Genomic DNA, 26,972 nt, shown 5'->3' on the forward strand with positions numbered 1-26,972 from the left:
CAATGAAATTCCTTCAGATACTTTGTGGACCTAAATTTTCAACTTTTAAACGTGCTTAAGCCATGACCTTTCTACCTGAAATTACGGTAAATGTGATATTAGAATCAGAAATATACTGCTAGTATCCTGTATAAGTTACATGAATATTTTCAACTCATTTTTTTCCCCCTCTATATTTTAGACTAGACATCTCTTTCCAGTGCCTTCCAAAAAAGAAATTCAGTATTTGGATCTTGATCTGGATTCAGAACCATCACCAAGTCCCAAATCTCCTGAAAGAGTGTCTGAATCTACAGTCTATAAGAAAGTGGATTTTGTAAAAACAAAAGCTTTTAATGAAATGAGACAAAATGTTGAGGAATCTTACAGAAAATCTCAATGAAGCTTTTGAAGAAAATATTTATAATTGTTTATAAGTTTGATGGAATATCATGCTCAAGTGCATGATTTGAAGGTGTTAAAGATCTTCGCACACAAAGACGTTTAAATTTTGCTAGTCTGCATTTCATTGCTGAAAAGTTTCTTAATGTTTATATCATTGCTATATTTTGTACATATAGAGCTTGTGAATAGAAGTATATATTGATTTTGAAGGTACTTTGATACCTGATGAATTGTAACAGTGCTTTAAATAGTGGCCTTGTAACAATTGATTTTTTTTTCTTTTAAATCTAGCATTTATTTTTCAATTTTTTATTTTTTATTTTCTGTGTTTTAGAGGAATATAATTATGCTAAATGAAATTTGTCTCATATTTATTATTACATTCATACTTTCTTGTTTGTATTTGATTATTTTGCAAACATGCCTTACTGAAATCGTGTTTGAAAAATTAGCATTCCTCCCCCTTACCTTTCAGTTTAAAATACGTTTGGAAAATTGTTCCATTACCTGCTTTCAGTTCTTTTAAACTGCATTTGCCTTAAAGAAGCCTTAATTGAAAATGCTCACTATTCTTTAAATATTATATTAAAGCTACTATAACTGTGTGATATCTGAAGAATAAAATATATGTAAATTATATACCATGTCCACACATTCCTGACCCAGCCTTTATTTTTGCAAACATTGGTCATAGACATGCACTTCACAAAAAATGTTTTAAATGCTGCAAAGATTCGTATTTTGGCACTTTAAATTAAAAAGTATTAATTTTATGTACAAAATGAAATCTCACTTTTTGCATATTCTTCTGGTCTATGTACATATATTTAGGAAATTTTTATACTCATTATAAAAAATAAAACACAAAATGTTTGATTCCTATGCTGCAAAAACTGACAGAGATATTTCATATCTGGCATTTTATCTGATGTCTTTTTAAATTTGCATTGAAGGTTCGGTTAATAATAAATTAGAATAGTTGGAGGTTATTTTTTAATTTTGTTGCATTTGGTGTGGCTACAGAACTTTCATACAAGTAATTTATAAGTTTGCAAAACCTAAAATGTGTTAATAATATTTTAATGAAGCTTTATTGCTTAAATAATTGTAATATGGGAATTATAAAAAATTCAGTAAATTATTTTTCATTTTCAGTTAATGCAAATTATATTACAAGTTCGCTTCATGCCAATACTGAAGTTTGCCTGTTTTCTAGAATACGAATTCCTTAAGAATCTATGAAGGAGTTCTCTATTTTGAAAACAGTTATATTGATCAACATTTTTCATAGTTATGCATAGGAATGCTCACCACTCAATCTCATAACATCAGAAATCTTTTTGTAAATAGTATTTTATTTTAAATTACGCATAAGCATGCACATTTTGCTGTTGAATTTGTGTAGGGATATATATATATGATCCCCAATTTTAATGTCAAATATTTTGGTCAGGTTTTGTTATATGAAAGTCAAATCTTTTGTAATTTATTTTTTATAATAGATGCAAAATTTTACTAAATTATGTATCAGGATCATTGAAACATGTAAAATGTCTGATTTTGTAATTTTTATAAAACTGACTTTTTTTACAGTAAAAAATGCCAAAACATGAACCTTTGCATCATTTAAAGCATTTTTATAATTAGAAGTATACATGTACAACTAAGGCTGAGAAAATAAAGGCTGAATAAGAATTTTTATGGGCAGGGTGTATATTTTAAAATTGCGTTACAGATTATATTGAATGGCTGTTTTTAAAATCTCAGACTAGGCTAGAAAAGGCTAATAATTGATTCAAGTAATATAAATAAGTATGAAAACTGTGGATATGTTTCAAAGGAAGATTATAATCCTTTTCCAATCAATCTGTATTTCTGATGTTCTAATTATATTCCAACTGTAATGTAAATAAGGTTTAAAAACTTAAGCTTTTTGAAAACTAAAACTCTTTCGTAATAGGTGATTACATATATCTTAGAAATGATCTGAATGGAATATATTTTAAATATTCTCATCTTATAATAGGTGCACAATTGCTATTATATTTTATAAACTGTTTGTACTCATAATAAGTTTTTACATTTAAAACTACAAAAGTAAAGTTTCTGTTTATAATATATATAAATTAGCATATTTAGAACTTTCAGCACTGTTTAATTGGATTTTAAGTACATTTATGTTGAATGTCAGTATGTCTCAGTAAAAGTTTACATAGGATTATTTATAAATAGAAATATAGCTCGTATAAATTAAAATTTTTAAAAATTACTTTCTGAAAATAAGGAAAAAAATGGAGGCTATTTGTTAAGCTAAAATAAAATATTATTCCATTATACAGATTAAAAATTAGTAATATAAAATTAACAGTGCAATGAATATACATGATGATGTTTATTCAAAGAATGCAAATAATTCATTCACTTTGAAAAGGCTATATATCCAAAAGTATTTTATGTACACACATGAAAAAATACATGAAAAACCCACCAGGTGCTTTTCACTAGTTTCCCACATAAGTGGAATGTTGCTTCATTGCTGAATATTATCTTGGGGGTAAAATCTTCATCCTCCACTGCTGACACCAAAATCTAGTCGATAGGAGTAATCTTCCGTCTTTAATTGTTGTAGGAGCTATGCATGGTACAGTTTGAAATACAACCATTGCTACAAAATCTTTCACACAGTTCTTTTGTGATATTCCAAACATCTGGTCAATTGATAGGACAGACATCTAAACAACAACGCTGCAAAATGTATGTAATGAGCTTGATTATTGTCTAGACAAGTGTCGTGTCACCAAAGGGGCACATACTGAATACCGTATTTGACGGCATATAAGACGCACCCTTATTTAGAAGGCCACACACAAGGAAAAAAAGTTTCAATAGTCTGTGCGATAGCGCGGTACCACAATAACTTAAAATGTGGTTTCTTTTAGTTCTCACGTTTCCTAAAAGACAAATAAACAATCATTGAATGCAATTACCAAACATATTTTTATTAAGGAAAATTAACAAACGGCAAGCTATTTTGAGAATGATATGTAAATTTCAATAATGAATAAATGAATGAGCGGCAAGCAATCAAACATGATTAAAAAAAAAAAAAAAAATGGCAGAAACAACAAAAAACACAGATTTAAGAAAAATGTTGTCTATGATGGAATTAGACTTTAATCACTTTCAAAACCATAAAAATCCTTTTCACTATCATCATCATCAAAAACGAGAATATCGTCATCACTACTGTTTCCGTCATCGCTAGTATCACCTTCTTCGAATAATGCGTCGTCTTCTGTTCCGGCAAGAGCATTACTGATTCCGCACTTCTTAAAGGACTTAACAATTATTTCAGCCTTTACATCCTCCCAAGATCTTTTTACCCACTCGCACACTTGTGAAATAGAGGGCCGCTTCATTCTGCCTGAGTGTGTGAGAGCGTGATGTGGCTCTCCTATCCACTTGTTCCATCGTTCTTACACATCTTTCATTGTTCATCTTTTTTTTAAACAAATAGTTTTAAGACGTAATGTGACCGAACTTGTTCGAACTTCGACATCAGCGTTGAGCTTTGGCGCTTTTTGGCGAGATATTTCACGCATGCGCAAAATAATTATGGCGGATGTAGAAAAAGTTATGTGTGTCTAGACCTTTATCCGGGCTAAAAATAGCATTCAGTATTGAATGTTAACCTGTGTCTTTCACGTATAAGATGCAGGTAACTTTTTTGAAACCAAATTTAGAAAAAAAAGTGCGTCTTATATGCCGTCAAATACGGTATTTGTAGAGGGTGTTTAAACTTAATGAGTTTGTGGTTCTTTTCATATCTTTCATGTGTGTACGTAAAATACTTTTGAAAATATAGGCTTTTCAAAACGAATGAATCATTTGTGCTAACCATGTATTTTTAATGATCCTCTGAAGTTTAAGAAACATTTTCCTAACAGTAATTTTAGCTTGAAATTAAAGCTTTTATTATTTCATAGTTACATATTTGTGTGTGTGTGTATGTAAAATTACATTTACAGTGCTTTTTATATGTCAGATATATTACAGTGCATATTTATGCTAAATATAGTATATAATTTTTATTTTTAAGAAAAATGTATTTTACAGTAATGTAAAAGTTTTATTGGCTGGTGTTTAATGAATATTATTATCAGTGTAATTATAGTAGTTTTTAAACTATCTATAAGAAATTATATATAATTATTTTTTGGGTGGGAGCAGAATGTGAATGACAATTATGAGAAGGCAGGGAGTGAAAAGAAGCATAATTTTAAAACTTGGCATACCTAAATAAAAGTTCTACAGTATTTAAAGTGTAATAAAGTTTGCCAGTTTTTTAAGTAATTGCTTAGTGTTACCTTCCTCCTTTAAGCTAACATACAAGTTATTCTAAATCATTCATTTAACTAGTAGTTTTGTTATGAAATTAAATGATGGTTAGCATTTGTTTGAAACATTGGATGAACATATAGACATTGGAAAAACAATTTCCAAATTTAAAATTAGTAGAAATTTGTAGCAAAATGAGCAGAAAGGCTAGGAATAAGTAGTAATTAAAGGGAAAAGTAAGAATGCTTTTTTTTAGAGGGGTTAGTTGATTAGTTGAGTCTTTTACTGTTAGTTTTAAGTAATACAGATAGCATCTTTAATATTTTGTAATATAAAAAACTACTCACTTGTAAAATTGATAAATTTAATTTCTTCAATTTATGTTTCCTTTTAATATGTTAATATGTTTAATAATTTATGTTTACTTTTATTTTCAAAGTTTTTTTATTATTATTTATTTTAACTCGTATGTTTATTGCATTACTTTTAATTTAATGAACTGCAGCCTTTAAGTGTTGCTATTTTCACATTTTGAGAGAAATGAAATGTTATAAAAGTGTGAACAGACAGTAAATAACAAATAAAGAAATATTTTGCTAACTTTTAACTAGTAAATAATGCTAATGGAATTTATACATAATGAGATGAATGTAAATTAAGATTCTGCATTTATCTATTCATTTATTATTTGTGTTCTAAAAATCAGTCATCTGAGAATTCATGATAGAACAGTTTGAAATTCTGTCTGGAAAATTGTGCAATAATATGCATCTTCAAATATTGTTCTATTTTGCATATTTTTGTTTCTTTATCTGCAGTGTTTTAGCAGCTAATTTTCTAATCACAATGTATTTTTACATAAGCAGACTCCTATATATATTATAAAATAGTGAGAGTTCAAAGTTCCTTGTTAGAAATGTTATCTTCTTTTGTAAAATGTTCTCAGTAATATCTTTTTTTTCTGTGACATTAAAGAGGCTGTTAAAAATTTATTTATCTTGTACTGAAATTTGTATGCATTTCATTTTTATGAATAAATATTGTAGTAAGCTTTATTAGTGCCATGAAGAAATGGAAATTATTTTTCTGAGTTACTCATATCCTTTAAATATTGGAACGTTTCCATATTTTGCTATTATGACTAATTAAAAAAAATATTTTCTGACATCTGACTTATTTTAAATTTTATATTTGATAGGCTAAAACTGTAATTCCAATTTTCATTTTCCAATGTTTTTTTAAGATGCTTGAACAATTTATTCTTTAGTTGCAGAGAGCTTTTGTAATTGTAAATTTTTTATTGTTGTTATATATAAAGCTACAAAGCCCATTTTTGTTTTTCCATTTATGATGAATATTGTGTTTTTATATATTTTTTATGGTTTATAATTAAAACTGCGAAATGAGATTTTATCTCATATCTGCGTGCTCAACTTTGTTTTTTTGTAATTTTTAGTAAAAAAAAATTTGGAAGATTTTAATTTGCAGAACAAATGCATCTTATAGGTGTAATTTAAATGTTTAGTGATTAAAGTATGAACGTTTTGGGTAAATTGTTTTTCATTGTCAATAGTTCATTATTATTATATTTAATTCAAATAAATAAATACCGCACATATCAATAAAGTTTTCAAAGCAAAATGTAATTTGCTGTTTAATATGCTCTCTTTGAGAATAAATTTGTTATATGTTTAAAATATTGCCTATACTATAACTGATATATGTTGAATCTAAAAATTTTATTGTTACAAAAATTTTTTATCTGTAGTTGACTCCAGTATTTAATTTTTTTTGGAGGGGGGTAAGCTAGAAATGTGATAAAAATGAAAGTGCCTTTTGAAATTTTTTAATGTTTTTTGTTAATTTAAATGCCTTCATGTTATGATATATTCAAAATATGTAGTTAAAAACTGATTGTTGCTTGCTCTTGATGCATTGAAGTTTCTAAATCAAAGTATGCATATGTAATTTCTCTAACCTGTGCTATATTTGAAGATAAATGTTTCTTGCATATAGTTTGTATAAGAATCTGTCATTTAATATTTTATTAAATATGTAAAGTAATTTATTTAGTATTTTTCATTGTGTATTATTTGCTTTTGAATGATATTTTTCATAATTATGAGAGAAATAAATATATGGATCAGATGATTCTGTGCCTCTGAAATTTATGTATATATTATATGTATGGCATAGACTTGAAGCAGTATGGAATGAGTTGCCCGTTTCTGTCATCCAAGCCTAGTTCAACTCCATGGCTAACCAGGTAAGGGCTGTTTTAGATGCCAAGGGTGGCAGCTCTTTCTACTAATTTTGCACCTCTGTAAATCCCAAAACTGCTTACAAATTTTATAATTTTATCTTCATGCCATACAGTTTAAGTACAATAAATATCGTTTTTTGTATTTGCTCTCCTTCATGCTGTTGCAATTTTAATGGCCATCAGTGTATGTATCGGCTACAATATTATTTTCGCCTTTTACATTATCTAGGGTTAAATAAATTTCATTAATAGATTATGATGAACAGGCTCAAGATGAAAAACTGGAGAGTTTACAAGCCACTATTTGATTGACGTTTTTAGTAAATATAAACTGCTTGTTCAAAGTGCCCAAATATTTATGTTATAAGGTATTTTCTCCCTCCTTTCTGCACAAGGATAAATAGAAGTCCTGCTTTCTGCATGCCTTCATGGTGTAATGGTAGCACATTCTGCACATATTCGAGAGGTCCAAGTTCAAGTACCGGCGAGGGCATTGCACACTTTTCACGTTTTTCGACTTCAAAATACCTAATGACTCTACAGTCATTAGGTAATTTGCCCCCGAACTAAAAGGTATCGAATGACGATTCTTCACTGCTAGGATTTCACGATATTTTCCCCTAATCGCCTGTTGCCTTTTAAAAGAGGGATAATATAAAGTATTTTATCCCTCCTTTCTGCATGCCTTCATGGTGTAACAGTAGCCCCCTTGAGGTGTAGTTGAGAAGTCCAGGTTCGAGTCCCTCTAAAGGCATTGCTCCTTAAGCATCAAAATAACCTAATGACTCTACAAGTGTGAGTTCATTTTCAGGATGTTTTGAATTTTTTGTTTAATTCCAAAGGGGCAATTTGCCCAGAAGGACTATTAATTTTGCTTTAGCATTTTGCGTTGAAATGTCGGTTCACTTTTCAAATTGTTGCCACCAAATATTACAGCCCTGTATTATATTTAAAGAAATTAAATAATGAAGAATCTGCATAAGTGTATATGTTTCTTGCATTGTGATAAAACAATGTACCTAGAGCCACCAAATTTTGAATAACGTACGTTTCCACCGAATATCGACATCTGGAAACCCATATTTGGAATTTGTTTTATTATCTATTTCATATTTTGTCAGACATTAAAGAATTTTTGATTAACAAACTCAACGATTTCAAAGCGAGGAATGACAGCACTGTACGGGGGGGGGGTGGAAACGGTTTTATGTCCAGCGTGCGAGACTGTGTATCGGGATATCTAAAGATATGCTCAATTTAAAATTATCTTGTGATATTGCTGTTGAATTTAATTTTATGGTTTAAGTGTGAAGAGCACGATATATAATAAATAAAGGTAACACACAAAACATTAAAAAAAAGTCCCGTTGGGCGTAATGTAAAATCTGAAAACTTTCACATATTATTATTATTTTTGGTTACCAAAATCATTTTGAATACCCATTTTCAAAACAAGCAGATTTTAAAATAAATGTACAATATGTATGTGAAAAGCAAAGTCATTTTACTAATATTTAGTAGCTGATATTTGAAAATAAAACTGAAAAACACAGTTGTCGGAAAACAAATGTGAGCTACTGTATATAGCTGTGGTCCAGGCCAGAATATATTTTTAAAAAAATTAAAAATCATTTTCAATAAAATAAATTTAAAATTTCGCTTAGTGTGTGTTTGTCGAAACATACATAGAAAATAACAATAACACAAACAAAAAAAAAAAAAAAAAAATTCAAATTTATATTTATTTTCTTTACGATGTCTAAAAGTTGTTTGGTACCTGCAAGAAATTTCTGTTCTATTTTATTTCTTTGAATAACTTTGTAATTCAAACCTATTTACTGCTAAATGTTGTATATTAGACTGACTTTCTTTCAGATAATTCGAATAAATACTATGTACTAATTTCACTGAACTAATTGAATTCTTTGAGCGAATGCAATTTTTTACTATGAAAATGGATTGTAAAAAGATAAGCAATAAGTCAAATGCATTTTTTAAAAGCATAAAAATAGAAAGGCAGTTATTTGTTGTTTGTTATATCAATGAATTTGTATTGTAAATACTGAGTTTTGTATTGCGTGTGCTATGTTATATGAATACGAAGTATCTAAGTATGTGAGAAATTTCTTAACTAATATAGTTTTCAACCTTTTTACGTCTAAGAACCTTTTTTTCAAATAACAAATACATTGCGAGACACTGCTTTTTGGTTAATTTTCCTAATGCCGAATAAACATTTAATTGTTTTTATTCAGGACTTATGAATGTAATAATACAAACTAATAGATGGCAGAAAATTCTTAAGGATGAATGTTAATAGTACTGAAAATAAATACATTATTTATACAAATTTTGATTATATATCTACTAATTACATGTGAAATCATTAAATTGTATAGTATAGTATAGTATATATATATATATATATATAAGGGACACCTATATTTACGGGATTGATTAATTCGTCTTCCATGTAACACCTACTGGAGAAATTATGACATAAACAAAAATAGAAGATTAAAAACAGAGACAGGTCCTATCCAGACAGTCCTGACCATAAAAGAGAGACTCGAAATACTTCCTGCTGCTGAAATATTTTCCAAATCAATTAGATCATCTTTGGTGTTTTGGTTGTTTGTAGAGTGAAGTCCACTTGATACAACCTATGCATAAGAAAATGACAAACGAATTGGAGTTGAGGGCTATTGCTCTGCAGACTGTACATACTAATTATCCTGGTCAGGACTGGTTGCATATATGGTAATATATTCAGGAGCAGGAATTTTGATAGCGTAGAAGTGCTGATCCATAATGACTAGGAAATTGAAGGCAAAAGCAGATTAAATCTTCAGTTTTATTTTCAGCAACATGTTGCAGCTACACACAAGTTGGCACATTAAATGTGCCTGTTCCAAAAGGCTTACATTTTTGATAGATTTGCAGCAAAAAAGAAGAAGCAGAGAGACTGCAGTCCAGCTAAGGCAAAGCGTAGAAGGTGCATAATGTTCAGGATGAAATCTGAAGTCAAACTGAGTTAGTTTTGGTTCTCAAAGCATTTTGATTGGATAGTTAATATTGCTGTAAAATTGTTATTGGCTGCTTTAGTTCCATTTAAATCATCATAATTACGTAAGAATCATATGACATAGAATAGTCTCGAAATGAGGCAGTGCAGAGAGGGGTTACTCTTTTTAGAATAGAGAAGGGAAATTAATTTACGCTCTTCTACTATAGTGCAAGCAATAAAAGTATGGTTTATTGAGATTATGGCAAAGCACACTAGGGCTATCTACGTAAGGGAGGGGTGCCTTCGTGGAGGACTTTCTAAGGGAAACTGGCTCATATACACGTTACACATGGGGAAAACCACGAAAACACCCATGCAGCCAGCCCGTTCGCGAGATTCGAACCTCGGACCAAACTACTGGTGTTCAGCAACTTACCGCTCGGTCGCTGGTGGGCAAGCGAGCAATAAAAGAACGCATGAATAATGACTTTCGATCCAGGCAAGCAGAGCAAGTTGAAGAAAAGCGTTGGAGGTATTCTGTTTTAAAAATACCTACTGCCCCAAGACGAATTGCTGTTGCAGCCTTCCGGTTGAGACTGGACATGATTGCCTTGCAGGTCATTTATTTAGATTTGGTATCTTTTCGTGTCCTAACTGTATATTATGTGGGAGAGGTACTGTTATGGGTGCTTCCCATCTTAAGGAATGCCCTAAAGTGACTGAACATCTATATGAAAGATAATGGCAGGCAAGAGAGGAGAGAGGCTTCGAGATCTTCAGACTGTTTTACTTTTACTTCTGACCAATTTATGTTCCAAAATTTTGCATTTTGTTCTTTTCATGTGTCTGTGTTGAATGTACTTGTCACACTCAAGTCAATGAATTGTATGTTTAAATGCTACTACTGAAAAGAAATATTCACGGGACAATCATATTGGTCCCTGTTCCTTTGAATAGGGACCTTAATGTATTTATTTTTTATCTAGGGGCACTCTATTTAAGGCACATTGAAAAAAGTTTCAAAAATAAGATGGATAGAAAAATAAATATAAATACTTTTTACTAGTAATCTTTGAAGTTTCGAAAGCAAGTTTGTGCTCAGTGAAAGATAGTTTGTGACAACGGAATAATAAAATGAAAAGTTAATCCCTGTCGTTTGAAAACTACTTTTCAGCCGGGAAAAGAGGAACAATATATTTAGAACAAGCAAGTTGTTTTGGTGCAATCAAAAGGATATATCACAGTCATAGATTTCTAAATCGAATTATTCTTACTTCAATTCTCAGTAGGGAGAAGAATGCAGTATTAGCAATTTGTAAGGCAATCCAAGACTGAGACCAATGGGAAAGAAAAGGTGGTGAAATGACTGAACCACCTGCCAAGGAATAGAGATCTCACAATGTGAATAGAGTGAAAATTTCTATCATTCTTATTTCTTGCTAGGACTTGGTAGCAAAAGAAATGTAGTTTTGTAGTTGTGTGCTATTTTTTCAAGTACATTTCAAGCAAGGCTTCAAAAAAGAAAAGATTAATATTAAACCAAAATGTTTATATGATTCATGTTCAATTGGTTTTGTTCTCTAAGAGCAAACAATATTTCTATAAGCTGAGTATTATTGTAAAAGGCTAAGGAAGTTCAAGTCCGGGATTACAGAACTTCAAAGCATTAGATGGTTGGTTAAACAAATTTAAGCAAAAACGTAATGTTATTATTAAGACTAATTGTGGTGAAGAAAGATCAGTCGATATGGAACTTATAACAGACTAGATAGGAAAGCTAAATGAAATTTATAAAGGATATGAGGCTAAAAGCATCTACAGTGCAGATGAAACTGGATTATTTTATCAAATTTTACCTAATGAAACCCTATGCTTTAAAGGAGATGAGCGCTGTGGTGTTTAAAACCTCCAAAGAACGTCTCACTGTGCTACTTTGTTGTAACACGGAAAGGAGAGAAAGGTTGAGCAACCCCTTGTAACTGGAAAGGTCGTATAGGGATTTATATTTAATTTTAATTTTTTAACCAGTTAAATTTAAGTTTACGTTCATTCCTCTAAGCCTTCATTCCCCTAATTGTCAATGCCAGAATATTTAAATTTGTTAGCGCACGTGAAGTAGTGCAAATTCTACTTGGAAGAGAAAAAGTTTAAATACTGAGTTCTAGAAGGGAAAGTTAGAGTGTGGGCAAGCGCTGAACCTTTGTAGCGTGAGTTTCTGGTTCTGCATTTATTGCTGGTTAACATGGAGTACCAGCTATTACTTTGCAGCCACTAGAATTCGACGCCGCTTTAAGTAATATGATTATCTGAACCATGCAGAGTAATTGTACTGTTTGTTAATATCTTTGAATTTTTAGTTTAGTTCTTGTTATTTGTGGTGGTGAGGTGTATTTAATTACGGCAAAGCACACTAGGGCTATCTGCCTAACGGAAGGGATGCCTTCGTGGAGGACTTTCTAAGGGAAACTGGCTTGTATACACGTTACACATGGGGAAAACCACGAAAACACCCATGCAGCCAGCCCGTTCGCGGGATTCGAACCTCGGACCGAACTACCAGTGTTCAGCTACTTACAGTACCGCTCGGCCGCTGGTGGTCTCTTGTTATTTGAGTTACCACTCGAGCGAGGCGTAGTTTGTTAGCGTCAAGTCAACGCATTGTGAATTTCAGAGTTTTAAATAAAGGGTTCTTTTTACCCTTCCTCTGTGTGGTTCCTACATGTACTTCAGCTGTCACATCAGAAGATAAACAAGTAGATATTACAATCGAAAGACCAAGATGTAAAAAAAAATAGGAAGCTTCTTCTATTTCTTGACCATTTGCAGCCCACCTATTAAAAACTGAAATATGTGAAATTACGTATTTTTTCCGTCTAATGCAACATCAGTATTACAGAATTCGGATCGAGGTATAATTAGGTGCTTCAAAGTTTATTACAGAAACTGTTTTTATGGCTTGTTCTTTGTCCAGCTGCTTGCGGAAACAGCCATCAGCTAGCAAAATGCGTCAATATATTGAATGCCAATTCAGTGGATAACAAAGGCTGTTAAATCTGCATCACAAAGACTTGTTCAGCGCTGTTTTAAGACAGCAGTTGGGAGTGCCTTAAAGATACTGCTGATGAAAATGAATTGTTTGAAATTGTCAAAATCAGTGGTATTTAGAAATGGATGACAACTTGTATATGGAGGACACTGGTGATGACATAAAATCTTTCATTCCAGCTGTACTTGATGATATGAGCTTTAACGAATATAGCTTGAAAGAAGACTAAGAAAAGCCAAACGAAAAGTGTGATATAAGAAAAAATACAGATGCCTTAAAAGACACCTTTAAAATAATATAACGTTAGAATGCAGAATTTCTTTAAAACGTGTTCAGCTGTGACATGAAATCAAAATAAATCTGTTACAAATATCTGCCACCGATTTCCTGCGGGCGATACATTTGATAAAAAAAAGGGGGGGTCGTCCTCGCAATCTATTGCATATTTTTTTTTTTTTTTTTTTTCATTATCTTGCTATAAATGTCGCAATAATAACCTCCAGTAATAAGATAAGTCTATCAAGTTTTCTTTTATCGTTTACTCTGACTGATAAAGACGAAGCTTAATTCTATAACAAAATTATTTTTGACAGTCGGGAGCAATCCGCATTTATTAGTCCAGTGCTTTTTTCCTTTATACTGAAATCGTAATTCCTGCTAAATCAACATCAGCCTTGATAATGCAGTCATGTGATGTACTGTATTTGCTCGTTTCAAGTGGTAAGTATTTCATTTTGGGTTAATATGTATTGGTTTCATCCTGTGCAACGGCATAAAGCGCTCGATTCGAACTGTGTATTTATGAGCTAGTGAATTGCAAGTGATTGCTTGCAATTAACCTCTGAAGGAAACACATATTAGTTTTTAAAATTATTTTCTTGGCATTTATCGATATTTATGTTACGAAGTGCTGTCTGTTTAATAAAAATTCATTGTGGAGATCTTAAATGATTTCATATTTAAACTATTAAGATATTTTAATTAATTTTGCTTTTTGAAGGAAAGCCACCAATTTAAGTTCTTCCTCGAAATATGCAGGTTAATTTTTTAGTCCAAAGGGGCTTTGTCCTTGAGGAATTACTGTTTTCGTTTTGCGATTTTAATTCGAATCACTCTGAATGTCCGTTTCACTTTTCAAACTGTTGCCACCAAATATTATCGCCGTGTATTATATTTGAAGAAATTAAATAATGAAGAATCTGGATAAATGTTTGTATTTTTCTCGCATTGTAGTTAAACAACGGTACCATCCAATTTTGAATGACGAATTCTAATGCGAATATGGGCATCTGGAAGCCCAAATTTGAAATTTGGATTTTGTTTTATGACCGATTTCATATTTTGTAAAACTTTAACGAATTTTTGATTAACAACTTGAAGGATTTCAAAGCGCGCAATGGCAACGTTGTACAGAAAAAACATTTTTATCTCCAGCGCGTGAGACTGTGTATGGGAAATTCTACAGATATGCTGAATTTAAAATTATTTTGCGATATTGCTGTTGAATTGAATTTTATTGTTTAAGTGCGAAGAACGTGATAGTTAATAAATAAGGGTAACACACAAAATGTTAAAAGAACGCTCCTTTAGACGTAATTTAAAATCTAAAACCTTTCCGATTTTTTTTTTTTTTTTTTTTTTTTTTTTTTTTTAATCTTTACATTCTAGAAAGGTTTATGGAGTTCTCGCTTACATATTATTAACTTAAATGTTATATTTTAAATTTATATGTAAATACATATCATTACAGATTTAATTCAATTCTTTCGAATTAATGACTAACTTCTGAGTTATTTTTTAATTCATGTATCAGCATAATTATTTTCAGATTTTGTTGAATTCAAAATAACATTATAGAAGTTTAATCAATATCAAACATGTAATAATAAGGTCTAACATTTGAAAAACTGAATAGTTCATGTTTTTAAACGCACAAATTAGAGTATCTTTTTAAAAAATTGATCATACATACTTAGAATGTTTCGAAGGGGTGAAATTCTACTGACTAGTTTCCCCTTTTAAGTGTCACCACGTACAGCAGAAGATAGGCCTTGTTGTTTCGATGGTAACGACGATAATCACTATTCAGCTAACTAATGAGCATTATTTACTGATACCTAAATATCGCGGGTATATATGTGCAGATCAAAATGAATGTAGATTTGTCGACATTATGGAAATGAGATAGAAGAAAGTTAAATTATGGTGTTTATTTTAAATACATTATACACAATTAGATTTCTTTAACTAAAAACCAATTAAATTATATGTTAACCAACTGCATATCAAAAATAAAATTTTTAATGTAATAAAAATGACAGGATTCTGTTAGTATAAATTTAAAAAAAGTATTTTTTATACATAGCCAATTGAGCCTAATCAAATAGAATCTAAAACTTCGAGTTACAGAACTTTCTATTTATCTGTTTATTAGAACAACCAATTAGATTTTGTTCCTAAACGATCTACTGGAAGTGATACTTTACTTTAGACTCATTCCTATTAATTCGCGGGAAGTCGTGTGGGCTGTTAACTAACATGTCATGTTAACTAAATAACTGAGCTGAGATGACTCTCTCAAGCTTTTTAAAGTTTTTAATCGGTCGAGAGAGTTCTAGTAATTCCTTTGCTTCTTTAGATTTCGGGAAACCAACAAGAGGATGGTATTACAGTTACAGCTAACACAGTAGTCAATTACATTCATTCAGTTTCAATACAAATAGAAGATATATCCATTTATTCAATTTTAAATGCACGTGCTCATATATTTTTACTTTTTCGGAGTAACTTTTTCCTAACTGAGTATATTAATGCTTGAAATAAATCATTCGACCACGTGAATTAAAAAAACAAACAAACATCTGAAAGGCTTCAGATTTTAAATTACGTCCAAAGGGGCGATTTTTTAATGTCTTGTGTGTTACCTTTATTTATTAAATATCAAACTCAGTTCAACAGCAATGTCGCAAAATAATTTTAAAATGAGCATATCTTTAGAATTACCGACACACAGTTCCGCGCACTGGAGATAAAAAGGTTCCCCCCCCCCCCGATGTAGAGTGTTGCCATTGCTCGCTCTTAAATCGTTGAGTTTGTTACTCAAAAATTGGTTAAAGTTTTACAAAATATGATATTGTTAATAAAAAAAATTTCAAATTTGGTCTTTTCACATGCCCATATTCGTAGGAGGATTATGTTATTCAAAATTCGATGGCTCTATGTACCGTTGTTTTATCACGATGCAAGAAATCTACATACATTTATTCAGATTTTTCATTACTTAATTTCTTCAAATATAATGCAGGACTCTAACATTTAGTGGCAACAGTTTGAAAAGTGATTCGCCGTTTATAGTGATTCAACGCAAAATCGCAAAACAAAAACAACAGTCCTTCAGGGACAAAGTACCTTTAGACTTGGGGGGGGGGGGGGGAAATCTGAAATGTTTCAGATTTTAAATTACGTCCAAAGGGGCGTTTTTTAACATTTTGTGTGTTACCTTTCTTTATTAAGTATCATGTTCCTCGCACTTAAACCATAAGATCCAGTGCAACAGCAATATCGCAAAATAGTTTTAACACGAGCATATCTTTAGAATTTCCGATATAGAGACTCACGCGCTGGAGATAAAAATGTTTTTTCCGCACAACGTTGCCATTGCTCGCTTTGAAATCCTTGAGTTTGTTAATCAAAAATTCGTCAAAGTTTTAAAAAATAGGAAATCGATCATAAAACAAATTTCAAATTTCAAATTTCAAATTTGGTCTTCCACATGCTCATATTCGTTGGAGGATTACGTTATTCAAAATTCGATGACTCTATGTACCGTTATTTTATGACAATGTGAGAAATATACATACATTTACGCAGATTTTCATTATTTAATTTCTTCAAATATAATGCAGGACTCTAACATTTTATGGCAACAGTTTGAAAAGTGAACCGACATTTATCCGTCCGACGCAAAATGCCAAAACGAAAGTAATAGTCCTTCGGGACTCAAGTCCCTTTGGACTAAAAATCAATTGTGAAATCTTTGAGATTTGTCATCATTTAAATTTTTTAAATCCTATCGTAAGAAAAGTTAAATACTGTACACAAAATCTTGGAACCGATAAGTTTTATTCATACTAATATCCGATAGTAGCTTTTATAAAAAATTCGATGTGGACACCACATGACTTCCTTGGACGGCTTATTAAAATTATGCACATTTATTGCTGCACTTCATTTAAATTTATTTACTCGAATCATTCTAACTGAATTAAGCGATCCCTCCAAGCAAATTAAAAAGGACATAAAAAATTACAAATTTTTAAATTAAATGCCGCGCTCCTATGGCAGTTCTTGTTCTTTTTTTTTTTTTTTTTTTTTTTTTTCCAAAACTAGTACGAAATTTTCCCAAATATAAGTATATTAACCAGTAGACTGCATTCAAAATTAGATTTCGTTGTTTGTCTAAAATTAATTTTGTTTTAAATTTGAAACTGAACAAAATATGAATATTTTCGTCATTTAAAACACTTCTGTAATTGGAAGTATATGTCTACGACCAACCATTGCGGAAATAAAAGCCGGGTAAGGGGTAGGGTATATACTATACACGATTTAATGCTGCCGACTGGGAAAAAAAATCTGAAAGATTTCAGATTTTAAATTACAACCAAAGAGGTTTTTTTGCACTTAAACCGTAAAATTCAGTTCAACAGCAAAGTCGCAAAATAATTTTAAAATGATCCTATCTTTAGAATTTTCGATACACAGTTCCGTGCGCTAGAGATAAAAAGGTTCCCCCTCCCCATAGAGTGTTGCCAATTGCTCGCTTTTAAATCGTTGAGTTTGTTAGTCAAAAATTCGTTTACAGTTTGACAAAATATGAAATCGATTGTAAATCAAATTCCAAATTTCAAATTTGGTCTTCCACATGCCCATATTCGTAGGAAGATTACGTATTTCAAAATTCGATGGCTCTAGGTACCGTTGTTTTATCACAATGCGCGAAACATACATACATTTATGCAAATTTTTCATTGTTTAATTTCTTCAAATAAAATACAGGACGAAAGTATTTGGTGGCAACGATTTGAGAACTGATACAGCCTTTTAAAGTTTTCAACGCAAAATCGCAAAACGAAAACAATAGTCCATCAGGGACAAAGCCGCTTTGGACTAAAAGCAAAGAGGCGCACCGCTACATGTTATAGGAATCTCATATGCAAAATTTCAGTGTTCTATGGCTAATCGTTTCTGAATTATGCGAGACACATATGTACAGACGTCAGGAAAAAGTGCATTTTGCAGTCTATTTTGGAATAAAGCCTTTTTTATTCTGTTCGTGTGTACAGACGTCACGCAAAAAATAGTTAAAAGTGATTCAGGCATGTCTAAATGTGTATTTCCATTGAAATCTGAAATTTTTCGCAATTACAGTACTTCTTTTACTTTTTACAAGGAGGTAACAACGAAGACGATTATTGCAATTTTAGTGGTACCTTAATACTTTTTCATTATTTAGTGTCTTCATGAATACTTAAAATAAATATGTTTTTGAAGTCGCCCAGACGGTATAGTGGTTAGGAAAGCCTAACTGCGACACCGAAGAGCCTGGGTTCGAATTCCGGAGAAGGCATGGTTGTAACTGTCCGTCCCTTCATAGGAGGCGATGGTGGCCCACCTTATTAGGTGCATCCGTAATAAAGAGATCACCACATCTGGCCGTGTAAATAGATTAATGGACTGTGTTACACTGTAACTGTTCATAATCTGGCATTGAAAAAAAAAATGTTTTTGATTTTTCTAGCTACTCTGCAGGGAACTTAACGTTCCATGTTTTATAGTCTGTTTGTGCTAATTCTTGAAAGAGACCTCTTCCCATCTACACTATTTGATCTAAAATGATTTTGGAAAAATGTAAACAATTAGAACTTAAATATTTTTTGTTAAATTATGTCAAGAATGAACTTCGAGATTAATTTTAATTATTTTTCAGCTACAAATTTTGCAATTGTATTTTCTCACTGCGTACAGTCGCCGTTTTAAAAGTTATATTGTTGCTTGCGTACGGGTTCTTCATAGATTGAACGAAGAAGTCCGATAAAAAGTTAATAAAATTTATTCTTATCACAAGAAATATAGCTAAACGCTGGATTTTTCCTCAAAGATATTCGTACAATATCACAGTATCACGCAATATAATCAGTAAGCACATTTTAAACTACTAAAACGTTAAATAGAACGCAATCCAAAACGCAGAGAAAGCTAATCCGATTTCACCACGAATTCTCTACGATCAACAACAACAGTTATCAAAACAAACGGAGCTGAGATGTCTCTCTCAGGCCTTTTTAAAGCTTTTTAAATCGGCCGCGCGAGACATTTCTAGCAATTTTTGGAAATCAAAAAGAGTAGAATTTAAGGTTACAGCTATCATTAGTAGTCAATTACATTTATTCAAATTAAATATCAATTACAGATCTAAACTTTTATTCAATGTTAAATATATGCTGTTGTATTTTTACTTTTCCGGCCGTACTTTTGTCTCAAAATTTGTCAGGAGCTGCATTGCACTGGAAAATAAAACAATTTTAATTATAATTCTATTAAAAATGTCTAATTAAATGTGAAATTCGTAACAATATTTTAAAATTTGATTTGAATTTTAAATAAAAATAACACAGATTTTCAATTTTGGTTTAACTTTTAATATTAATTAAAACTTTTTTCTTCGTGTAAGTATTCTTACATGAAGGACTCGAGGGAAACGAAGATATGTTGTTCCTTCTTTCTTTTCATTTTTTCCCTTCGTTCTCGATGCGTATCCGAAAGGTCCGGAGTTCGAATCTCGGCGAGGGCTCCACGGATTTCTTCAGTTTCATCACATCGGTATAACCTAATGATTCTACAGTTTTTAGGTGTGGATTCCAGAAAATTTTAAATTAGCTTCACCTCTTGTTAGTACACAAACAATGGCTGCTAAATGTTTAAGTGAAGTAAAAAGTCAAACTTTCTAAATTAAACGCTGATAATGACTAATATTTAAAAGAATACAATGAGAACCGGACTGAAAATTAGGCCTCTTGCGTGAAATACTAGATTTGCAAACGCAAGGGCAAAGGTATTAAAAATAACCGAATGGATTTCTTCAACAAATTAACAAATGTACAGAATGTGGGGGAAAAAATTATACGTATGCATGACTATGTGCGATTGGCTACTGCAATATTTTCGTTAGGCGTTCATCAGAATTTTCTACCTGATCTTGAAAATACATTAATTCCTCCCCTTTATTAAATTGCGTTCTTATTGCAAATCTATTCATTGGACTGTTCATTCCTATCAAAATGTCTTGAAGTTGATCACACAACTTCATGTTTTCCCTCATACAGAACCAACCTAAATTTTAGCATGATTTGGACCTCGTTTGCTAAGAAATTCAAGATCGTTAAGTACTTATGAAATGTTGTATGTTATGTTGTATTACGGACTCGTGTAGAAATACCCTACGATAGGACTACTTAAGCCCAACCACAAAGTTGCTCGATTCAAACACCAATCGCTGAGTAGATAAGACAGCTGTAAATTGGTAATTTAAAGCCCTGTGAATTATCTATTTTTCGTCTTTTTTTTGCCATCGACAAAAGAGCAGGCTCGCTAGGCAAGGTACCTATCACCATGTTAAGCCCTGTCGATGGAATAAATAAACTTACCTTAGTATTGCGTCCTTCGCGAATTGATAGTGTAAGGTGAGACCAGATGATGAGGACTAGAGGTGGCCAAGTGTATGGTGGAAAAACTACTGTTGAGACTGAAAAAAAAAAAAAACAAATACTTATGACTGTTTATCTGAAGTACAGACAATTCCGTTTTCTTGGAAGGCGGCACAGATTAATGAAAATGTCAGCGACCGTGTCTGGTATAACATGCACACAATTTTATGTACAATTATGGACATGTATAACTGTGAATATGCAGCTATAACACACATCCACAGTTACACAAATAAATTTAAAAACGAAATGCTGTAGATGTTGAATTACAATAATCTTAAATAAGATACAATAACACGCCGAACAAATATTAATTATAAGTCAAACAACAAAAGTCAGCGTTTATATTTTCAAATTTTCACAGGACTAGTTTCGATGGTTTAACCAAACCATCATCCTCAGCTGCAAAAGCGGGGGAAAAAAAGAGAGAGAGAAAAGAAAAAGAAAAAAGTCCCCCCCCCCGCTTTTGTAGCAGCTGAGGATGATGATTTGGTAAAACCATCGAAACTAGACCTGTAAAAATTTGAAAATATAACACTGATTTTTGTTGTTTGACTTCTAAATTTACAATAATCTTTTCAAATTCGCAATATGTTACATACTTTTATTTGCTAATAGAATACCTATTTTAGATACTCTTTATTATTACATTATTTATACTCTTTATTATTATTACAACATACTGAGCTTACAAACATAATAAGAACAAATGTATATTATAGGTGTAGAAGAAAAATGGATATTTCGTAGAACCAATTTCTCTTAAAAACTCCTCTCCGTAATCAGAAGATCCTTCCATGCTTTGTATACAATTAAACAAGCAAAGACGATATGCTGCAAGATAGAACGAACTCGAAATACTCTTATAATTCATCCACCACGAGAAGAGATCTAACCTTCCCAGTTAAGAATGGGAGTTGAGTTCACCACGGAGAGAAGCAGCGCGCCCATCCAAGGCTGCAAATGAGAGATCTAAATTCCATTGTTACAGGGCTTGCACCATTGATCCCAATTTACCTAAGGTAAGATGCTGGGATCATTCGACACCACGGGATGCAAGCGTAGACAAGTCTGTTCTCTGAGTGGACAGACTACATTTAGAATTATGTCGCTTTTAATACAAAGCCAACTTCACCCTAAGAGGGAATATTTTACTTAATCGCATAATAACCGGTACCTGTGTAAAATTTTAAATAGGAGGAATTATTTTGATAAAAGCCAGGAATAACAGGGAAGTATAATAATAATAATAATAATAAATAAAATAATAATAAAGCCAGGAATAATAGCGACGTGAAACAGAATCCGTTAGAATATTAATATATTTGTCAATATTCTACTATGAGAAGCTCTATGAAAGCATGGAAGTTTGTCAAAATAATGATACCAAAAGTAAAGCTAGAGAAAATTATTTGAAAGTAAAATCTCTGAGCAATTGAAAGGGCTAAAAATCTCACTCCCTTAAGGCCCATTTACACTAGCGGAACTTTGAGCCTAAGAAATGCACGCGGAAATTGCTAGCTTCACTAAATGGCGAAAATGTTACTCTTTTTTTTTAAAACTGAAACTGAATATGTACACATTGAAATAAACAGCCTAACTTATAACATTATTCAAGAGTTTAAGAGTTAAATATTCCCTCATAATACGAAAAAATTGCTGTTTAAAAGCTCTCAAACGAGTCTTCAAATTCCCCTGCGTTTCTTAGGCTCAAAGTTCTGCTAGTGTAAATGGGCCTTTAAGAACCCAAAGAAACATCGTCAAAATGTACAAAGACCGACAGCAGTTGATTACGGTGAAACCTTCGTTAACAAACGCCTAGCATCACGAAAAATCGGTTTTCATGTGTACATTTTCTGTTCACATTTCAGGTGTACATACACTTGATGGGCGTCATAAATTTTTCTCCAATACAGAGCCAGTGGCTTCCAGCTACTGTCGCAATCTGTGAATGATATATTTTCAGGATGTCCATCTTGAAATAAAGCGTGTGACGCCCAGCGGCTATAATGGTTAATGACGCTGACAGCTAACTCTGCCGACGGGTTCAAGTAGAAGCACAACTGGTAAAGGGGTTAGCGATGCTGACTGCTGTACCGACGGACCGGGAGAAGGTGTGGATGTTTGTAAGTGTACAGTAGCTCTGTCGAGAGACTGGTGAAGGGAAAGAGAGTTGGGAGGCCTTCGGACCGCTCTTCCCCGGGGTGATTTCCCTCAAAATTGGGGAAGTAGCTTAGCAGTTAGTTAGGCTCAGCAATACCTCAATCACCTGTTATGCTACAGAGATGCTGGCCTAACTTCAAATTATACCAAAGTGTGTGCGAAACTGTTTTTGTATCGCCACCCAATGTTTAATTTTGTTTCTTAAAAAAAATGACATTTTTACCTTTTGATCAATATTCAACAGGCCTTTATCTGCTATCTTGCAAACTGTTGTTTCGCGGCAAATGCAGAGCCCGATAGTGTCTTTTCCTAACATCTACTAGAGCTTTCTTGAACCAAAGGATCCGAATACGTTTTTTTAACATTCGACACAAAATGTGACCTTAGTGATCTTAGTTTTTAACATTCGATACAGTGAAACCTTAGTTCACTAAGGTTTTAGATCAAGAACAAATTGATTCACGAACAAATTTTGTAAATGAAAAAAGTCTTTTATGACGAACGATGTCTCGAGATACTAATAAGTAAACCGTCAATAAGTGACATTCAAAAATGCAGTATACGCAGTGGCAGAAATATGCTGAAGAGAAGAAGACAGAAGGAAGAATGTTCCTAGTCATTTGATTAGCGAAATTTGTGCAAAATGGGATAAGGTGCAAAGGTTCATAGAATGCTGTCATCCTAGTAAAGCAGTAATATGCTGAAGCATAAACGTTTCCAATGCTATGTTTCGCTTTAGGAACATTTTAAAACAGAAAGAAAACAACAACAGTGGAAAACTTTTAATGGGACAAAGGCTCGGAAATTCTTAAGTAGAGACGAACGATGTTAAGAGAAAGAGAAAAGAAAAGTTAAAAAAAAAAAAAAGAAAGAAAGACAACGTTTACCTGATGTTTTTCCGGAATAGGATTTTCCTGTCTAAATGTAACATTTAGAACCTTTGGTTTCTTGACCGTTTTCTACTTAAGCCGTCAACTTTCTTTGAAGAGATGCTGGATAACTTTTCAAATGCGATACTCACGACGCCACTGCAAACAGGGTTGCTGTCTGGATTACTCACTAGATGCTATCTGGACAACGGGATACGTACAACAGGTCTGAGAGCGTATAATTCTCCTCCCAAAAGTCTGGCTACAGTCTCGACAACGGGACGCGCACAACAGGTGAAAGCGTATAATTCTCCTTCTCCCAAATCTCTGGTTACAGTCTTTTGGGAGATCCGCTGTGGCAAGAAACATTCGCCACCTGGTGTTGCCGGTTTCTTTTCGCCTTTAAAGCAATGTAGCTGTCTCTCATGTAGGCTTCTTACATCAAAATCGACCTCTCTTGTGACGCTGGACTCTGTTCTAAGCAATCCTTTGGGATCCAGGAACGGATTAATTCCTGTGGGAAAAATTGTTTCGGTATACGAATATTTCGGATCACGAGCTATCTTCAGGCATGAATAAACTCGTGAAATGAGGTTTCACTATACTACCAATAAATTTAGGTTTATACCAGAGATTCCCAACCCTTTTTCGCATCGACTCCCTTTGAAAGAATGGCTTACTTCATCTATCCCCTAACAATTTTCTCCTCAATAAATAGCGTACAGCATACTCATAATATACGCTGTACGCTTTTTGAACCACCTCTTTCAAAAATATCCAATCTGTGTCTTGTTTCTTGTAGTCAATTATTGACAATTAAAGCCCGCTTCCACTAGGTAAGAAGAGGGAAAATTTTGTTGATTCGGTAAGAATTTTTATTTCGGGATGTTTCTCATGGATGGTTTTAAAATTCCAAAACTTGGCGTACACATGTGTTTCAATGCAATTAACTCTTCTTCCATCATAATTCATGTATATTTTATATTTTCCCTTCCTATTTTATATTTTCCCCTCCCTGTGATTTCTTCTTAACTAAGATACAGTTGTACATTAATAAAAAATTAATTATCAGTTTTATTAATATTTTTAAACAACGGGATCTTGATTATGCCTAGCAATCGCTGGTGCATATTTGGCTGACGACACCGTGATCATCACTGACCCCCTTTAAAATTTCGTCGACCACCCAAGAAGTCAATACCGATCCCGTTAGGAACTCCTCATCTGAAGCTTCATGGAAAATATATTAAGCTTAGAAAGATATCCGACCAGTTTCTCAGAACATAATATTTCGTTTCTCTTACAGTTATTCTTTTCAACGTACAGAAGACATGGTCACTGATGTTGGACTACAACTGGTTGGAACCTAAGGAGGGTTTGAAACGATATCCTCATGACAAATCATGCCGCCATTTCTATGAAATAGAATCAGATGGCAGAATTTCTGTAAAGAAATGCCCTAGGATGCAGAGGTTTGATTATATATCTCTATCATGTGTAAGGAAGACTCTTGTTCGTTGCTGGACGAGCGAGTTTGACAAAGGTAAGCATAAAAAATTGTAATTTGGTCGAAACGAAGAGATGGAAATAAATTTCTAAGAAGTAGCGAGTGTTCCAATAGGAATGATATGATTTTAAAATGAAATAAAATAAAAACTATTTTAGACACAATTAAATATCTGAAGTACAATTTATGACATTATACTCTGAATCAATCATTTTATGGCATTATATTCATCATATAAGTCTGTGTTCTCGAATTCCAAGTGGATGCGGGCCGAATGCTCGATCCAAAAGCTGCTGACGTATTAAAATGTTTAAAAACATTTTTAACAAAATAATAAAAATAATTTTTAAATTTATCTTGCTGAACATTTATCGAAGCATATATAAACAACCATAATAACTAAAAGGAACAAATTTTAATTTATACTTATTTTCTTGGTACCTGTACGGAATTTCTATTGCTTATATTTTGTAATTAAAACGTACTAATAGCTAGATATTATATTTTGGAGTGGCTTTCTTTCAGGCAATTTGAGTATGTTGAATTTGAATATGCTATGAAATAACGTAATTTTAATCTCAACCTAGAAACCAGAAATTTCAAAATACAAACGCGCCAACAGCTGTCTGCTGGCAAACCAAATTTACTTATAACACAAGAGCGCACATATCAGTTCATATCTCTATGTCTTTAAGACTAATTCTCTGACCACCACATTTCCAACGAATACATAATTAAAATGTATTTGAGGACAGCATAAAATTATTTCGGGAGCCGCGAGTTCGAGATCACTGATTTAAGTGTCCACTTGTACATGAGTGAAATCGATTAACCTAATTTTCGATTCCTATATGCAATAACTCGAGCCTAATATCACAAATGAGCGTTCGATGTTTATTCTTAAAGGTTCAACGGTTCGTGGTTTGTTTACGTTGTAGGGTTTATATTTATTTTAACTAACATTTATTTTAAGTTTAAACTACCTTTCCTGTCAAGCCTTACTTTCCCCTGGAACTGCCAATGCCAGAGTATGTAAATTTTAGTAGAACGCGCAAGGATTCAAATTATCAGCGGAAGTATTCTGAGTTAAATAGAAAGGAAACGAGTTCAAGGTGTGCTGTTCTTACTTCACGAGCGCGGAGGTAGTTAGACAGAAATGGAAGAACCCCGCGTTTCGGCCTGTGTGCTTGCCTGGAAGTATTGTTAATCGTTCAACGTGATCTTCAAGTTTGCTGAATTAGCAGCGGTATTGTAAAACGCGGTGAGGTTAGTTACTTTTAGAGAGCCTCGTAGTTAGAGTCTTGTCTTTAGTTTCTTTTCAGGTTATTATTTTTATTTTACCGCCAAGTTGGCGTAGTTTGTGAGCGTCAAGAGCACGCACTTGTAATTTATTACGTTGAATAAAAAGGGACTTAAACCCTTAACAAGACTCTGTCTTTTATCCAATCTCAACAGTCACCTCTTGGTTGCGTGCAAGTTAGAGGCGCGCAACGCTACATTGGCGCCCGAACACTTATCGAACTGAAATGGCCGAAAATTGGATGGAAGCCGCTGGACAACACCAAGAAATGACAAGCCAATTGGAAGGATTTGGATACCTGGTCCAGACTTTGAGAGCGTCAATCAAGC

The 26,972-nt window shown here is 32.6% G+C and overlaps 2 protein-coding genes and 1 long non-coding RNA gene across 5 annotated transcripts in view; 2 read left to right on the top strand and 1 right to left on the bottom strand.

Moving 5' to 3' along the window:
- dos (daughter of sevenless) overlaps nucleotides 1-6,873 on the top strand; it is an 82,681-nt gene extending 75,808 nt beyond the window's left edge. For all 3 annotated transcript variants that reach the window (XM_035371399.2, XM_035371401.2, XM_035371400.2), the window contains one exon: nucleotides 182-6,873. In XM_035371399.2, the coding sequence (XP_035227290.1) occupies nucleotides 182-382 (201 nt within the window). In that variant the 3' untranslated portion in view covers nucleotides 383-6,873. The remainder of the gene's footprint in view (nucleotides 1-181) is intronic.
- The window catches only part of LOC118199518 (uncharacterized), a 175,341-nt gene that overhangs the window by 2,935 nt on the left and 145,434 nt on the right, over nucleotides 1-26,972 (bottom strand). The window contains exon 4 of the long non-coding RNA XR_015043078.1: nucleotides 20,745-20,842. This is a non-coding gene — a long non-coding RNA (uncharacterized LOC118199518). The remainder of the gene's footprint in view (nucleotides 1-20,744; nucleotides 20,843-26,972) is intronic.
- Nucleotides 13,604-26,972, top strand: part of LOC118199517 (uncharacterized) — a 29,741-nt gene continuing 16,372 nt past the window's right edge. The window contains exons 1-2 of the mRNA XM_035371404.2: nucleotides 13,604-13,758; nucleotides 25,143-25,379. Coding sequence (XP_035227295.1) covers nucleotides 13,719-13,758; nucleotides 25,143-25,379 — 277 coding nt within the window. The 5' untranslated portion in view covers nucleotides 13,604-13,718. The remainder of the gene's footprint in view (nucleotides 13,759-25,142; nucleotides 25,380-26,972) is intronic.

This window comes from Stegodyphus dumicola, chromosome 9, assembly GCF_044657685.1.
Source record: "Stegodyphus dumicola isolate Sdum_Otavi_A_Nest chromosome 9, ASM4465768v1".
Lineage (NCBI taxonomy): Eukaryota > Metazoa > Arthropoda > Arachnida > Araneae > Eresidae > Stegodyphus > Stegodyphus dumicola.